This window comes from Camelus ferus, chromosome 9, assembly GCF_009834535.1.
Source record: "Camelus ferus isolate YT-003-E chromosome 9, BCGSAC_Cfer_1.0, whole genome shotgun sequence".
In the NCBI taxonomy this organism is placed as follows: Eukaryota; Metazoa; Chordata; class Mammalia; order Artiodactyla; family Camelidae; genus Camelus; species Camelus ferus.
This window is the reverse complement of record NC_045704.1, coordinates 61,923,090-61,941,008: the sequence shown is the minus strand read 5'-3', so window position 1 is coordinate 61,941,008 and position 17,919 is coordinate 61,923,090. Positions and strand designations below refer to the sequence as shown.

At 36.6% G+C, this 17,919-nt stretch overlaps 1 protein-coding gene across 3 annotated transcripts in view; it reads right to left on the bottom strand.

Annotated features, from left to right (window-relative positions):
- TRIM33 (tripartite motif containing 33) overlaps positions 1-17,919 on the bottom strand; it is a 114,751-nt gene extending 96,832 nt beyond the window's left edge. For all 3 annotated transcript variants that reach the window (XM_032486985.1, XM_032486986.1, XM_032486987.1), the window contains exon 1: positions 17,270-17,919. In XM_032486985.1, the coding sequence (XP_032342876.1) occupies positions 17,270-17,795 (526 nt within the window). In that variant the 5' untranslated portion in view covers positions 17,796-17,919. The remainder of the gene's footprint in view (positions 1-17,269) is intronic.

Genomic DNA, 17,919 nt, shown 5'->3' with positions numbered 1-17,919 from the left:
GACCTTGAGAATCTTTTCACGTACTTATTCACCACATGTATATCTTCTTTGGAGAATTGTCTGTTCAGATCTTTTGCTCATTATTTAATTGGATTCTGTATTTATTCTTATGTTGTAAGCATTCTTTATATATTCCAGGTACTAGATTCTTATCTGAGTCTCTCATTCTGTAGGTTGTTTTTTTACCTCCTTGACAATATCCTTTGGTGTACAAAATTTTTAATTTTTGATAAAGTCCAGTTTATTGATTTTTTTCTTTTGTTGCTCACACTTCCGGTGTCATATCAAGAATCCATTACCAAATCCAAAGTCATGAAGATTTACCCCATGTTTTCTTTTAAAATTTTTATGGGTTTACATGTCCTTGGATTGGAAGAATTAATATTGTTAAAATGGGCCATACTACCCAAAGTAATCTACAAATTTAATGCGATCCCTATCAAATTACCCAGGATATTTTTCACAGAACTAGAACAAATAATCCTAAAATTTATATGGAAATCACAAAAGACCCAGAATTGCTGAAGCAATACTGAAGAAAAAGTATGAAGCTGGAGGAATAACACTTTCAGACTTCAGACAATACTGCAGAGCTACAGTAATCAAAACAACATGGTATTGGTACAAAAACAGACATATGGATCAATGGAACATAACAGAAAGCCTAGAAATAAACCCACAGACCTTGAGTCAATTAATCTCTGACAAAGGAGGCAAGAATATACAATGGAGTAAAGAGAGTCTCTTCAGCAAATCGTGTTGGGAAAACTGGACAGTTGCATATAAGTCAATGAAGTTAGAATACTTCCTCACACCATACAGAAAAATAAACTCAAAACAGCTTAAAGACTTAAACATAAGGCAAGACACTATAAATCTCTCAGAAGAAAACATAAGTAAAACATTCTCTTGACATAAATCTTAGCAATGTTCTCCTAGGGCAGTCTACCCAGGCAATAAAAATAAAAGCAAAAAGAAAACCAAATGGGACCTAATTAAACTTATTATAACTTATAGCTTATTTTGCCCAGTGAAGGAAACCATAAGCAAAACAAAACCACCACCTACAGAATGGGAGAAAACATTTGCAAAAGATGAGACTGACAAGGGCTTAATTTCCAGAATACATAAACAGCTCATACAACTCAATAAAAAAATTTTTAAAAACCCCAATCCAAAAATTGGCAGAAGACCTAAACAAGCAATTCTCCAATGAAGGCATACAAATGGCCAATAGGCACATGAAAAAATGCTCATTATCATTAATTTTATGAGAAATGCAAATCAAACTACAATGAGGTATCAATCACCTCAAAACAGTCAGAATGGCCATCATTCAGAAGTCCACAAATGATAAATACTGCAGGAAGTGTGGAGCAAAGGAGACCCTCCTACAGGAGGGTAGTTTGGTATAGCCATTATGGAAAACAGTATGGACAGTCCTCAAAAAACTAAAAGTAGACTTACCATATGATACAGAAATCCTACTCCTGGATATATCAAGAGGGAACTTTAATTCGAAAAGATAAATTTACCCCAAGGTTCACAGCAGCACCATTTACAATAGTCAAGACATGGAAACAAGCTAAATGTCCATCAACAGATGACTGGATAAATAAGTTTTCGTATATTTATACAATTCAGCCATAAAAAATAAAATAATGCCATTTGCAGCAACATGGATGAACCTAGAGATTGTCATTCTAAGTGAAATAAGCCAGAAAGAGAAAGAAAAATACCACATGGTATCACTTATATGTGAATCTAAAAAAAAGACAAACTTATTTACGAAACAGAAACAGACTCATATAGAAAACAAATTTATGGTTATCGGTGGAGGAAAGTAGGAAGTGATAAATTGGGAGTTTGAGATTTGCAGATACTAACTACTATACATAAAATAAACAAGTTTATACTGTATAGCACAGGGAACTATATTCAATATCTTGTAGTAATAATCTATAGTGAAAAAGAATATGAAAATAAATGTATGTACGTATGTATATAAACGACTGAACTATTATGCTGTACACCTGAAATTGACACAACACTGTAAACTGACTATACTTCAATTTTAAAAAATGGGGCAGAGAAATAGAACAGGCAAAATGGAATTTAAAGTCAAAAGCATTAATAAAGACAAAGAGATGCATTACTTAATGAACAACAAATAGCCATTCACTAAAAGGACTCTATGTATCTAAAAATACAGCTCCAAATATATAAACTGAATGTTGACAGAATTAAAATGAGAACCTAATCCATAATCATAGTGAGAGATTTTAACACATCTCATTCAGGAACTGATAAAGTAGACAAATTGACTAGGGATACAAAAGATTTGTATCAAATGAATAAAATAATAAAATTGAGCTAATATATACATATATAAAAAACACAAACCAATTTGATAAGGCTAAATACTGTATGAATCCAACTATATGACATTCTGGAAAAGGCAAAACTATGGAAACAATAAAGGGATCAGTAGTTGCCAGTGGCTGAAGAAAGGGAGGGATGAATCAATGGAATGCAATATTTTTAATGCAGTGAAACTAGTCTGTAAAATACTATAATGGTAAGTCCATGTCATTATACATTTGTCCAAACCTATAGAACATAAAATACAAAGCAAACCTTAATGTAAACTATGGACTTTGGGTGATAATGAAGTTTCAGTTTAGGGTCACTGCTTGTAATAAATGTATCATCATGGTGGAAGATGTTGATAGTGGGAGAGGCTCGGTATGTGGGGGGGAAGGGGGTGTATGGGAACTCTCTGTAATTTAACTTTGCTGTGACCTAAAACTAGTCTAAAAAATAAAGCCTACTTGTGAATTTTTTTAAAAAGTTTCATAGGTTTAGCTCTTATATTTAGGTTGTTGATCCATTTTGAGTTAATTTTTTTTAATATGTTGGGAGGTAGGGGTCCAAATTCATTCTTCTGCTTGTGGAATCCAGTTGTCCCAACATTATTTGCTGAAGAAATGATTCTTACCCCGACTAAATGGATTTGGCATCCTTGCCGAAAACCATCTAAGTGCACTGAGAGGATAAATAAACTATTAATACATGCTATACGTTAGAGAAGATAGGAACTGAATGAGGACAAGGGGTGGGAAGAAGACTTTTCACTATTTAGCTTTGTATAATTTTAAAACTTTTGAGCCCAAGTGAAAGTACTACTTATTCAAAAGCTAAAAAAAAATTCAACTTTTTAAAATACAATTAAATAGGCTAGCCAAAGAATAGGATGTATATCTGACAAAAGACTCATGCTTGGAATATATAAAGAATTCCACAAAAGCATTTGGGAAAACACAAACAATCCATAGGAAAAATATATGGGCACCACTTGAACAGGCATATCACAATAAAAGATATCCAAAGGCCAATAAACATACAAAAAGGTACTCAATTTTACAATTTATCAGGGAAACACAAGTTGAACTACAGAGTTATACTACTACATATCCATCAGAATAGCTAAAATGCCAAAAAGACAAAAAATATCAAGTATTAGCAAGAATATGAAGCAATTAAAAATCACAAACATTACTAGCAGTATTATAAATTGATACAACTTGACACAACATTGTAAAATGATTATAAATCAATAAAAAATGTTAAAAAAAATAAATTGATATAACCACTTAAGAAAACTGGCAATATCCAGTAAAGCTGAATGCACGTGCAACTAATGACTCGGAAAGTCCACCCTAAGATACATCATCAACAGAATGTGTGCATATGTTCCCCAAGAGACATGTTAAACATATTCATAATAGGAAAAAAAAATGAGTAGTAAATAGTAAAAAAAAAAAAAACAACAAAAAATAATATCCACCAACATTTGAATGGATGAATAAATTTTAGTATATTTATAAAACGAATGCTGTGAAGACAATGAACAAACTACAATCATAAGCAATGTGAATAATCTTACAATGCTGAGCAGAAGCAGTCAGTCAAACGAGTACACATTGTTTTGTTCTATTTTTAAAAGTTTTAAAACCAGCAAATTAACCCATGTTGTTAGAAGTCAGGATCATAGGTAGTAACTGGAAGGGGACACAAAGGGCATAGACTTATAGGGTGCTAATAGTGTACTTTCTCACTGTGGTTGCTGGATTTACAAATGTTCTTACTTTACGTATATTTACTGGACTACATATTTAAGATTTTTACACTTTTATTTATGTATATTTCAATAGGATATTTACTTTAAAAATTATACATATCATTAAAAATAAACCAATACTTTAGACTCCCATCACAAAACTATTCTGTATGAGTAAATCTGTTTACTACCATGCTCTCTACTATAAAAGGAAAGTTTTCATACAACTTTTCTTTGGCATAAGAATTGCCTTTTTCCAAGCTTCTGCAAAGATAAGCAAGTTCCATTATGTCTTATGCCATATTAAATGATCCACTGGACTCAGCAGTGTATCAAACAGACATCAAATGTGCAATTGTAACAAAAATTAATTTCACACTGTTCAAAATTTGGCAGTAGACCCATAGGTCTACTTATGAAATGCTCAAGTGTAACATGCTGCTATGACATACCACTGAGAACCTCTGATCTAACTCCATTTTGAACATGTAAAAACCCGAGTGTTTCTAAAAGTGAAACACGTAGTTAAATTTCAGAAGTATATCATAACATGGTTTGGTACAGAATTAGTAAAATTATGAAGGCACCTATATTATAGGTTAAATAGGCTTTTGTGATCTTGCTAATCACCATTTTCTAGCATTTCAATCCACTTACCAAATTTGAGTACACAATTCATACTTTGAAAATTCTCTGCGTTTTTTTCTTCTCTAACTAGATGGTAAAAACAATACTGATCATTCTAATGATGCTTAATTCTTATTAACAAAATACTACAATAGCATTTACTGAAATACTCTAAAGGAAAAGTCTACATAAGTACTTCAACTTTTAAAACTACGGTATCAGTCAAACTAATTATAAATTAATTATATTCAACTCAAATAAAAGTGACTAACCAGATTCTGAATAAGGACAAAGGTAGAAAAGTGGTAGTCTGCCTGGTATTATCTGGCCAGGAAAGAGCCTTTTTTTTTTTTTTTTTTTTTTTTTTTTTTATAAAGCTCAAATTTTACTGCTCTTAGGCTACGCAAGCTTTTATACTCTGTAAGCCTTATACTAGTTAACCTGCCTGGCCCCTGAAGGTATCTATCTGAAGCTGGTCTATTATCTCCACATGGGAAAGCCACGTTTAGGTAAAATTCTACCTCTGCCTCAGTGGGTTCGTTTGTTTAAAAAAAAATTTTTTTTTGAGGATACCATAACCTGAAAGAATTTTTATAAGTAAATACAATAACATGAAAAAATTTTAACTTGGAGCCGATCTTATTTTACAGATAAGGAAAGAGAAGTCTAGTCAGATTCAAACAAACCTGCCCATATCTAATTCTGTCCTGCTGGTACTAATTCAGATATCCTACCTTGAAACCATACAACAAAACTGGGGGTGGAAAACAGAGAAAGAGAAAACTGGATCAATGTTAAAACAGCCTGGATTGCAGCCAAAAGCATGAGCCAAAATCAGTCACATATCATGCACATGAGATCCTCAGCTCCCAGGCATCTTTAAGAGTAAAAGCAATGAATTTCAGCCACGACAAATTTCTACTTCTGAACCATATTTCAAAGTAAAAAATCTTGGTTTCATTTTTTAAGAAATCCTGCTATGATGAGATATTCCATTTTAAATTTTCTGATTTCTCTGTCCATTGCTTTCCTGTGAATTGGGAATACTATGTCTGGTACTTAGTCTGGAATTGTCCACATATGTTGTACTCTTTCAGCAAAGCTATAGTAAAAGTGTATAATAGACACTTTGCCATGTAATTCAAAACAAAATAACCCACATTCCACTGTGCTTTAAAAGTGTGACGTTTGAAATCCACTTTTCTCTTCTCTCATTTGAAAAGATAGGTATGCACCAGTAATAGAAGTATTTTTGTAAATGTTCTGCTACAGCCATACATATACCTATCGAGTTATAATTGCATCACTGCAATTTGTAGTGCCCCAAAAGCAGTACAAAGCAATGAGTACCAGATAGTCTGTCACAACTACTCATGCTGCCATCGTAGTATGAAAGCAATCATATACAATACATAAATAAATGGGTATAACTGTGTTCCAAAATTTTACTTTATGAACACAAACATGAATTTCATAACATTTTCACATAGGACAAAAGACTCTTGATTTTTTTCAACAATTTGAAATGTAAAAATCATCGTTAGCTCACAAGTCATATAAAACCAGGCAGCAAGCTAGATTTGACCCATGGGTCATATTTTGCCAACCCCTGATCTAAAGTAAGGTCCAACAATTAACAAGTACAGAACTTCCAATTAGAATTTTAGTGCCTTACTCAAATAGGAGAATGAAGGATTATCCACTGCTTGAGGAAGTCTCAAGACAAAAAGAGATCAAGATAAAAAGAAAAAAAAGATTAGAAAATAAAGTTAAGGAGATCTTTCAGAACATCAGTTGAACAAGAAAACAAAGAGAAGGAAAGCATAAGAGAAAAAGTAAGAGAGAGCATGAACCTAGAAGTGCTATCATTCAAACAGTAGCAGTTCCAAAAAGAACGGGGGTGTGGGGATCGAGCGGGAAGAGTATGAAGGGAGGGGGTCCAAATGAAAAAAATTTTAAGTTTAAATTTTTTTTTACCATAAATGAAAATGATAAGACTAAGTGAAAAAGCACAGTGCATTTTTAAAAATGATGAAAGGAAAAAAAAAAAAAAACAAACAGACACATCACTGTATTTCAGAACAAGGATAGATATTAAAAGGTTCCAAGAGGTAAATTAAACAAACAAAACCCAACTGGGGTTGTACAAAGGAGCAAAAATCAGACTAGCATCAGCCATCCTGATTACTTTAAGACACTGAAAGAGATATTTTCAAAGTTCTGAGGGAAAAAAAAATTTAACCTAGAATTTCATATCCAGTCAAACTACCATTTAAATGCAAGAATAAAATAAAGAGAAGATCAAAAATGCAAAGGCTCAGAAATTTTACTCTTAGCAATTCTTTTTTAGGATGTACAAACATGGGAGTAAACAAAGAATGGAGAAGCCTGTGTAAAGTAATTAGAACCAAGAGTCTCTTCAGAAAGTGGGCTTGAAAGATTATACTCTCAGTTATAAGGGTGCATAAGCAAATAATGATCGTAAAACTTAAAAAAAATTAATAAATCTGACCAATAGCATAGGAAAAAAATGTTACTGTCTGGTTTCAGAGTGAAACAAAAAATTTCTCCTGAGAAGTTCCAAATTCAAGTTAGCCTATAAAGTAAACTCCAAACCAACATCTGCCAGTTCCAAGCAACACCAAACTAAAAACTTCAGTGATTTTGCACTGGTGGCACCTGAAAGAAGCAAAAACTCTTTGGAGGCTCGCTCCCAAACACCAGGTCAAGCAGGATTTATAGTTAAACCCCTAGTAAACATGCTCACAATCCAAAACTATAAAAACACTGGAAGACACCATCTACTATAATCAGAAGCAAGTAGACAGAAGCAAGTAATAGTAAAATGAGATCTCAAGAACTTCAGATAATGGAATTATAAAATATAAATATGAAATCAGTATACTTCAGATATTTAAAAATAAAAAGGAAAAGGAAAAACAAGAAAACAAAGCAAACACAGCTAAATGTAATTTAAGGGAAACCATTTATAGTAAAAATAAAATATAAAGTATATAGGAATAACTCATAAAAGATATGCAAGATTTTTCTAGAGAAAAAAACTGTATGATATTCAAAACTAAAAGATTTAACCAAATGGAAAGGCATACAATATTTATGAACAGGCAGTCACCGTATTGTAAAGATAGCACTTTCTCCCAAATTAATCTATATATTTAAAATACTAACAAGTTTTTCTAAGTGAACTTTTCACAAAATGATTCTAAAATGTATAAAAGCAAAAAAAATCAAGATCTGTCAAGATAATCTTTAAGATGAACAAAGTATATGTGAAGGGGAATTAAATTACCTTAATGAATAACAAAAGTTTATGATAGCTTTACAATAAGAAATAAAGGCAGAAAAATGAGGGAAAAACTGATTTTTAAAAAAACTCTCCTACATCAAAATACAGCATTCTAAAGAGTAAAAGAAAAAGTCAGGTGTATTAGTTACCTATTGCTGTGGAACAAATTACCCAAAAACTTAATGGGGTAAAACATTACAATAAATCATTATCTCTCACAGTTTCTTTGAGTCAGGAATTTGGGAATGATATGGCAAGTGGTTCTGGCTCTGAGCCTCTAATGAGGTTCAGTCAGATGTCAGCCAGGACTGCAGACATCTGAAAGACGACTGACCATGCTGGAAGATCTACCTCCAAAGAGGCTCATTCACATGGCTGGCAAGTTGGTGCTGGATGTTGGCAGAAGGCCTCAGCTCTTTACAGAACTGCTAGAGAGGCAGCTCTTTTCACCCAGAATGAGGAACCTAGAAAGTAAGGAAAAAGCTGTATACCTTTAGTGAAGCCTCAGAGATAACAGTTAATTTTGCCATATTCTCCTGGTCACTCAAAGAAGGCCTGAGTCACTGAGCAGAGACTATAGGAGGGTGTGAATACCAGGAGAGAAGAACACAGAGGCCATCTTAGAGGCTGGCTACCACGCCAAGCCACAGTGAGTTCGGAATAAATTTTCAACTTAAACAGCCAACCAAGGATCAGTATACAGAACATACCAAGAATTCTTGCAAATCAAAACCAAAAAAAGTAAGCAAACTAAAGAAAAACAGAAGACATGTGGACAAGTAAGTCAGAGGCAGCAACATAAATCACACATAATGAGCATTTAAAAAGTATTAGTCATTAGTACCACATAATTCACACTATTTACACATCATTAACGCATAAACTTTAAATATTTTTCTAAAAATGATGCATTTATGGTCATCATCCTTGTTTTTTCCCACTTCCCCTTGGGACCAATGTTCATTCTAGACACTGGCTAGGGATGAAGGTACAGTTTGTGGCCACAGAAGAGATATAGGTTAATGTATCCAACACTGTGAGCCCAACCTTAGAACTTGTCCTCAGAAAAATAGTGATAGAACTCAGTCAACCACTCACAAATATTGGGGGGGGGGGTGTCAATACATCTACAGTGAGCTATTTACAAATGGTCAACTTTAGTTACTTAGCACTTTTTTCATCTTTACATTGTTTTGGGGCAAGCTCTTTATGAACTGTGATGGGTACTCCAAAATGAAGGACTATAAATGTATGAAACTGCCACCTTCTACTATTCAATGTTCTGACATTTTTTCCAGTGGCTCTACATTATCACTTTCTTATTGTCCCTTTAAAGAAGCAGGTCTCAAACTTTTTAGTCTCAGAATCCTTCTTACACTCTTAAACATTGAAGACCTCAGAAACCTAGTTTAGATGGGCTTTATCCATCAATATGTACAGCATTAGAAATAAAAATGAGAATTTTAAAATATTTAATATTGTAACAAATAATTGTTAATAACTAATGTTTCATTAAAAATATTTTATTAATTCATTTAAAAAGAAACTTATTGAATGTTTAACATCTTTATCAGAAATAACTATAATTTCCAAAACAAAATCTTTTTTAAAGAGTGGCACTGATTTCACACTTTTTAAATTTCATTTAGTGTCTAGTTTAACAGAAGTCTGAATACATGCTTTTGCATTTAATCTGTTGTGATCAGTTGTTTTGAGAATATAAAGAAAACTTGGCCTATTACAGCTATGTACTTAAGAAAGATGAAGATTATTTTAATAGCCTTTCAGACAATTTGTGGATATTCTGATATAATTCAAAAATTTTTAAGTGTATTTATTTATTTCTAAAATGTCAGTTGCAATGTGAAATTTCAAACTATACTGATGAATTTTACTACTCCCTTACATTAAAATCTATTGGTCTATTTTTCACTTTGAATGTTTCCTATGCATGATTTTGTAACATCATGCATTGGTCATTTGGAAAATATTGGTTCACTATGTAGATCTTCCAAATGTTGACATTTCATTGCACAATACCAAAAAAAAAGTGTTTAATATCACTACCAATCTCATTAGAAAAGCCTTTAAATAATGAGAAGCTATCAAATCCATGGTAGCAGATACAAGTTTCCAAAATCCTAATTTTCATTTAAAAGCTCAATTTTCATCATTGGCAATATATGTCAGCTGTTTTCCTTGAAGTGACAAGGCTCAAATAAATCATTTCTAAGAAAATGGCTGTCAAATATCTATGCCTGAAAACCACAGTTTGTTAATCATTCCTTCAAGTAAAGATTATTTTCCAAGAAAAAAAGCAGCTAATTCAGCTTGGAATTCAAACAACTGCACAAGTACTTCTCTTATTGCACTTCAGTCTGCAGCAGAAGCACTTTACGCATTATCCCATTTCATCATACAGAATATTAAGGAGCAAGATTTTAAAAATGTTTACTGCTTCATCAAGGACATAAAACTAACATGATTTTTTACTGTTTTTGGTAGTTTTACTCTAAGTGTGTGGTGGTAAAGATACAATGGCTTTTAGAATAGTTTGGAGGTACTATCTTAATTCCTGTTAAGGTGCCTAGCAGTTTTACCCATCACTGTTTTTTGTATCATTAATATAAATGTCAGAACAGTGAATAAGGCAAATGAATCAGTGTTACAATGAAAACAGTTTCAACTGTGCCAGCACCTGAAAGGGTATAAGAAACAATCTCCTTCCAGGGTTCCGTGGACCAACTTCGAGAATCACTACTTTAAGGTATTATTCTCATTTAGTGTCTGCTAAGAGGTGTATACATGAGGAAATGAAAGCAATCAGATTCTCCTAAACTAAAATTTTTGATGTACAGATACCAGACCTTGTACACACTTAGGATTTACAGCAATAGTTCACAAGTTTTTACATTATTTAGGTAGCTGAAGACGTTTGGAATGCAAATGACTTTGTCAGATGTGCTGTACTTCATTAGATGTCAGAAAAACCTAGAAAAAATACCAACAATTTAACTTCTTGCCTCTTCTTTCTGCTTACTATGAGATAATCACAAAGACAATGAGGGACAACTGGAAGTCAACAAAAATAACAGTAGCACAATTTATTGGGCACTTACCAGGTGCCAGGCAATGTACTAAGCAACTTACAATGTACTAACTCACTTAATCCTCAAAATAATACTATGAAATACGTATAATTATTCTTCTTAATTTATGGATGTTCAGTAATATATTCACAATCATTCAAGTAGTAAATAGTGGAGCTCAAATTCAGGTAGTCTGACTTTTTTTTTTGATGCTGAAGCGTCATTTTTTTTTCAGGTAGTCTGACTCTTGAATTGCACGTGTCTAACCAACCACAATGCTAGAAGTTGTTAGAAGTGTTTTTCTTTGACACATCTTTAGTAACTAATTGCTGATAACTATATTATCATTCAAAAACTCAAGTCTGTTTATGTCAAATAGGGCATTAAAGAAAGCAAGGCCTAAAAAAAATCCCCTGAACAGATAAGCCACATTCAGAACTAGCAAACTGCCATATATTACACATACTCATGGAGCAAGAACTTCCAAAAGCTCAAACAGAAGACTCCGCAGAGTGGCTCACCATGCTCAGTGGTAGAACAGAACCACAGTGAGCAGGTACTCACTACATCCAGAGGTGCTCCCTCCCACTTCCCACGTGACTGTTGCCATCTTATTAGACTTTTCACAAAAAGTTGAAGATTCATAAATAGAATCATTTTCCCATGTTGATTCTTCCATTATTCCCCACAAAAGGTAAGAATATTAAACTTAAATAGATGTAAAAAGTTAGCACAAAAGGCAATAATAGAATCACATAAGTTTACTAGACAGGAATTAAACTTTACACTGCAGACCTGGAGAGGCTATCTAGGTGACATAAATTAATAGCAGAACCCAATGCAAGTTACTCTCAATCCAGATCTTCATCCACATCACCATGCTGTCTCAGAAATGCCCTACTGCAAAAGTCTCATCTCCTTCAAGAGTTCATTTGAGTTTGCTCAGATGCATCAATACATATTTGTATTTTTATACTGCATTATACATTATAGATTTGTACATACCCACTACAGATAGCTATTCTGACTCAATCTGAAGTAAACCTAAAACAAGTCACAAAAACACTTTAAAAAGTTCACTACTGACACTCAACAAATTTTAACTAGTTCTTCTATTTTGATTTTTTGAATACTCCAACAGCACATAGATCAGCCTTTCTCAAAATATTTAAATTCATGTTTCTCAAAAGTATGGTAGGTTCCAGAATCAGAATTACATGATACTTGTTAAAAATTCAGATTTCTAGAGTCATCCCCAAATCAACTGAAACTGTCTCTGAAACTCCCAAAATTGTATTTTAAAAAGCTTTCCAAACAGCAAAGGAAACCATAAACGAAACAGAGACAACCTACAGACTCAGAGAAAATATGTGCAAACGATCCAACTGACAAGGGCTTAACTTCCAGAATATACAAACAGCTCATACAACTCAATAACAACAGCAACAACAACAACAACAAAAACAAGCAACCCAGTCAAAAAATGGGTGGAAGAGCTAAACAGACATTTCTCCAGTGAAGACATCACAGATAGCCAACAGGCACATGAAACGATGCTCAATATTGCTAATTATCAGAGAAATGCTAATCAAAACTACAATGAGGTATCACCTCACACCAGTCAGAATGGCCATCAAAGAAGTCCACAACTGATAAATGCTGGAGAGGATGCGGAGAAAAGGGGACCGTTCCACACTGTTGACAGGAATTTAAGTTGGTGCAGCCACTAGGAAAAACAGCATGGAGATTCCTTTAAAAACTAAAAACATACTTACCCTATAACCCAGCAATCCCACTCCTAGGCATATATCCGGAGGAAACTCTAATTTGAAAAGATACATGCACCCCAATGTTCATAGCAGCACTATTTACAATAGCCAAGACATGGAAGCAATCTAAATGTCCACTGATAGATGACTGGATAAAGAAGCTGTGGTGTGTATATATACACAATGGAATACTACTCAGCAATTAAAAAAGAAAAATGCCATTTGCAGCAACAACATGGATGATCATCATACTAAGTGAAGTCAGTCAGAGAAAGACAAATACCTAGGATATCACTTCTATGTGGAATTTTTTTAAAAATGGCACAAATGAACTTATTTATAAAACAGAAAGAGACTCACAGACAGAAAACAAACTTATGGTTACCAAAGGGGAAGGGTAGGGAGGATAAATTAGGAATTTGTTATTAGAAGATACAAACTATTACATAAAGTAGATCAACAACAAGGTCCTACTGTATAGCAAAGAGAATTATATTTAGTAGCTTGTAATAACCTATAATGAAAAAAGCATATATGTATGTACAACTGCATCACTATGCTGTACACCAGAAACTAACACAACATTTTAAATCAACTATACTTCAATTAAAAAAAGAAAGGGGGGGGGGACTCTCCAGATGATTCTTATTCATTCAAAGGCTATTTATTAAACATTCACTCTACAGTATTCTAGTGGGAAACACAGAACAAATGAGTACACAAAAACAAGTAAACATTTTGGATTTTAACTGTGCTATGAAGGAAGAAAGGTACTATATCTAAGAGTGACCTGGAGGACCACAGCTGTCCCCAATAACCTCAGGAGATTGGTTCCAAAACACCCATCAGGTACAGAGAGCCAAGTGTACTTTAAAAAGAGCAGCCAGAAACAGAATTTTAAGGGCAGTTAAAATACTCTGTATTATAATGATGGATACAGGTCATTATACATTTGTCCGAACCCACAGAATGTACACCACTAAGCGTGAACCCTAACATAAACTGTGGACTTTGGGTGATTGTGACGTAGGGCCATTAACTCTAAAAAATGTACCACTCTGGTGGGGGATATTGATAATGGGGGAAGCTATGTAGGTCTTGGAGTATATAAGAAATCTCCATACGTTCCACTTAATTTTGCTGTAAACCTGAAACTGCTCTTAAAAAATAAAGCCTTAAAAAAATTAAAATTAAAAAAAAAAAAAGCAGTCAAAGGAAGGTCTTTCTGCAGAGGCAACATCTGAATCCAGGAGTCCTTCATTCAAGAGCAATGGTTCTCAAACTTGGTGTGCATCAAAATCACCTGGAGGATTTGCTAAAAAAGACTTCTGGTTAGAAGGTCTGGAGTGGGGTCCAAGAATATGCATTCCAAACAAGACCACAGGTGATGCTGATGCTGCCAGTCCAGAAATTACACTTGGAGAATCACAGATCTAGAGCTAACAGCTAAAGGGTTTGAATAACACTGGTGTGTTAAAAGAACAGAAAAAAGGCCATTAGGAGGGAAGGTAATGTCACTGTTTCAGAACCACTTAAGTGGTGAGTTAAACTACCAGCTATGGCTACCCAGACCAGAGACGGAATCACAGGTTGTTCAATAATACCTTATACTTGCAAAGAATTTCACAGTTTATAAAAGCACTTTCATATTCATTATTTAATCTGACTCAGTGAAATATAAGTGAAGGACTATTAGCTATATTTCAGAGATAAAGAAACAAGTACAGAAACATTATGAACCTGGGGGAACCAGAAAACAATTAAGTGGCAAAACTATGTCCCTTGACTCTAAATCCAGTGTTCCTTCCAGAACATTATGTTCGATTTTTTTTAAAGAGTAAAGCAAAGGATACATACAGGAGTTAATACTAACAAGTTATTTTCTAGACTAGCTGCCTAAAAACATGGTGGCTTCCAGACTTAATTTGTTTCATATACTGGTTAGAAAGCCACATTACCTTAAGATTGACAATATAAGTCCCATCTATTTATTTCTCTTAGTTTAAAAACAAAGGATGGAGAAATGGAGAGGGAAATTCAGACTATTCTTCTCTCTCCTGCATAAATAACAGAGAGACAATTTCATAAACTCAGTCCCTCAGCCACATCAACCAAGCACAATTTTCATCTTGTGTTCCCTCTAAATCTCTCACCTAACCCAGGGTCCCACAAGAACACTGAATCCCAAATGTCTTACTATACTCATGAGGCCACAAGCAGTTAGTTATATACCCATTATCCACCCTCTATATACCCATTATCGTTTAGTATCTTCTCCGTCAATCAAATCCTTACTCTTAACCTAACAATCTTACCTGTAGGTCTCAATAATACTCCAAACCCAAAACTGAAATTATATCCTCCCTCCACCACATACAACATACATACACACACATACATACACATACACACACACACACACACACACACACACCTGCTTCTGTGCCTGTTTCTTTTATATGCATTAATAGCACTGCCATCTACCAAACAATAAACCTGGAACTCAGCCTAGACACGTGTCTCTCTCATACCAATCTCAATTGGCCCCTTATCTCCATTCCCATAGCTACTTACAATTAGCTACCACTAATAATAAACTAGCAGCCATTTCTTAATAACTACCATGTACTAGTGACTTTACACACTTCATTCTATCAGTAACCCTAGGAGGTCAGTATTTTGTCCTTGTTTCACAAATGAAAAAACTAATGCGTCCAAGTCACAAGTAGAAAGTAACAAAGTAGGCATCCAAACGCAAATGTTTCTCCCAAAGCCTGTACCTTTCCCCCATACCAAAATGCTTCTTTCTTTAATACCTGATATCAGTCCCTTTACTACTTTCTCCAAATGCTAATTTCTCCCCTAGATTACTGCCACGATTGTCCTAACTGGTCCTCCTTGGTTCTTTTCTTCCTTCCCTTCAATATGCGAAGTAGTCTTTCTAGATCACAAATGTGATCCTTTTATCCTACTGATATAAAAATCTGCTGAGGGCTCTCTTAAGTCTAACTACACTGTATACACTCTACAGGATGAATCACAAACCTTTTAGTACAGGTCCACAATCCCCTACCTGCAGTCCCAAAATTCAAAAGCGTCGAAATTTTATATTTTTTTCCTGTTTGCAATAAAACCCACTCTGAATTGCAGAAGATTATCTATCACATTAGAGTGATAATTCACATGGTTCACTGCAGAAACATTAATGTTTGATAATAAGTTGTTAACCCAGACCCCTCTGGAGTGTTAGAGACTTTACCAGAAAAAAAGAAAATTTCCAAACTATTCTGAAGTCTAAAACACACCTGGTCCCGAGGGTTTGGATAAGGGATTGCAGACCCCTTACCTATTCAGCTTATCAGGCCAACCTAATTTCCACCAATCACTTTACACATTCCTTAGCTCCAGGGATGTGTAAGGTGTCCTGTGTCCTGAATACTCTCCAACCCAGTAAGCTACTCACCCTTCAAGAAACCTGCTCAAGGGTTTCCTTTTAAGTGAAGTCTCCCTGACCTTCTCTTGACTGTGCCACAACCACTGTACCAAGTACCCACCTCCACCGCTACACCTTATATGTTTGTTTCCCCTATGCTGGACTGTGAATGAGCTCCTCATTGAGTATTTTATTCAATCCTAGCACAGTATCCGGAACACTGAGGGTTCATTAATGTCCAAGGAACTGAAATTCACGCCCAGCTCTCCCTAATTCCCCATTCCCTTCAAAGTTCATTTTCCCCTAACATGCAAGCCCCTCACAGCTATTTTGTTTCCAGAGTTCCTCCTTCCCAATGTCATCTTGAAACTACTTTCTACCAGACGTCTTCTCTTAGCCCCAAATTCTCCAATGCCTTTAACCTCTATTTAATCCCTAGTCCTTCTCTCCCCTAGCTTTTAACAAGTCAAGTCCTCTCCCGCTAAGGTAATTCATCCTCACAGCCCTTATCTCTTACCCACTCCCTCAATACCACTCCGTGCTGGGCCTTCCCTCCAAAACGCTTCTCACAAGCGGTTTCCCAGAGCCCCTCTTCTATCACAGTCCGGTCCACCCGCTCCCGAACCTGCGCTCGGCCCGAGTCCACGCCTTCCCAGCCCGCATCCGCACATCGCAAACCTCCCCTGCAGCCGGTGTCCCCTCCCCCCGTCTCCTGCAGCCGGCACCCCTCCCTTCACCATTCCCCGAATCTCTGGAGGGCCAGCTTCTCTGGAAACTGTCCCAGGAGCAGTGTCGTTCACCTCTCAGACCCCTCAGGACCACGCCGGTCCGAGAGGCCCCGGGCCTGAGCACCTCCTTCCCCAGAGCCTCCTCGGCCCCGCAAATCCCCTTGGGCCCAGACTGCGGGCAGGGCCTCACGCTCACCTTGCTGGATGTCGCCGTTGCTGCCCCCCGGAATGGGCACGTTGAGCTGGCGCTCGGGCTCGGGCAGGCAGCGCAGGCAGAAGGAGTGAAGACAGGGCAGCAGCTTGGGCTCCGCCTCACGCCGGCTCTGCAGGCTCTGCTGACACACCGCGCAGGTGTCCAGGAGCGAGGCTGGCGGTCCAGGCGGCGGCCCCGCCGAGGGACCCGGAGCTGGAGCCGAGGCTGGAGCTGGGGCCGGCGTCGATACCGCCCCTCCGGGAACTCCAGGGCCCACCGAGGTTGCAGGGGCTGTAGCAGCCGGGGCCGAGACCGAGGAGGCCGCGGCCACCCCCCCGTCGTCGGGCCCGGCCGCGCCGCTCTCCGCGCCGGCCCTGCCGCCTTCCTCCTCCTCCTCCTCCACCAGAACCGCGGCGAGAGGCGGCTCCGCCTCCTGCGCCGCGGGCCCAGCGACCCCGGCAGTTACCGGCGCGCTGCCGCTGCCCCCGCCGCCGCTCTCAGCCTCGCCGCCGCCTTTGTTTTCCGCCATGTTTTCCTCTTTGAACCCGCCGGACCGCCCCGCGCCGCCCGCCGCCGCCGCCGCCGCCGCCGCCGCCGCCCCCAGCCCCAGCCGCAGCCGCAGCAAGAGCGGCCGCCGAGAGCGAGCAAGCAAA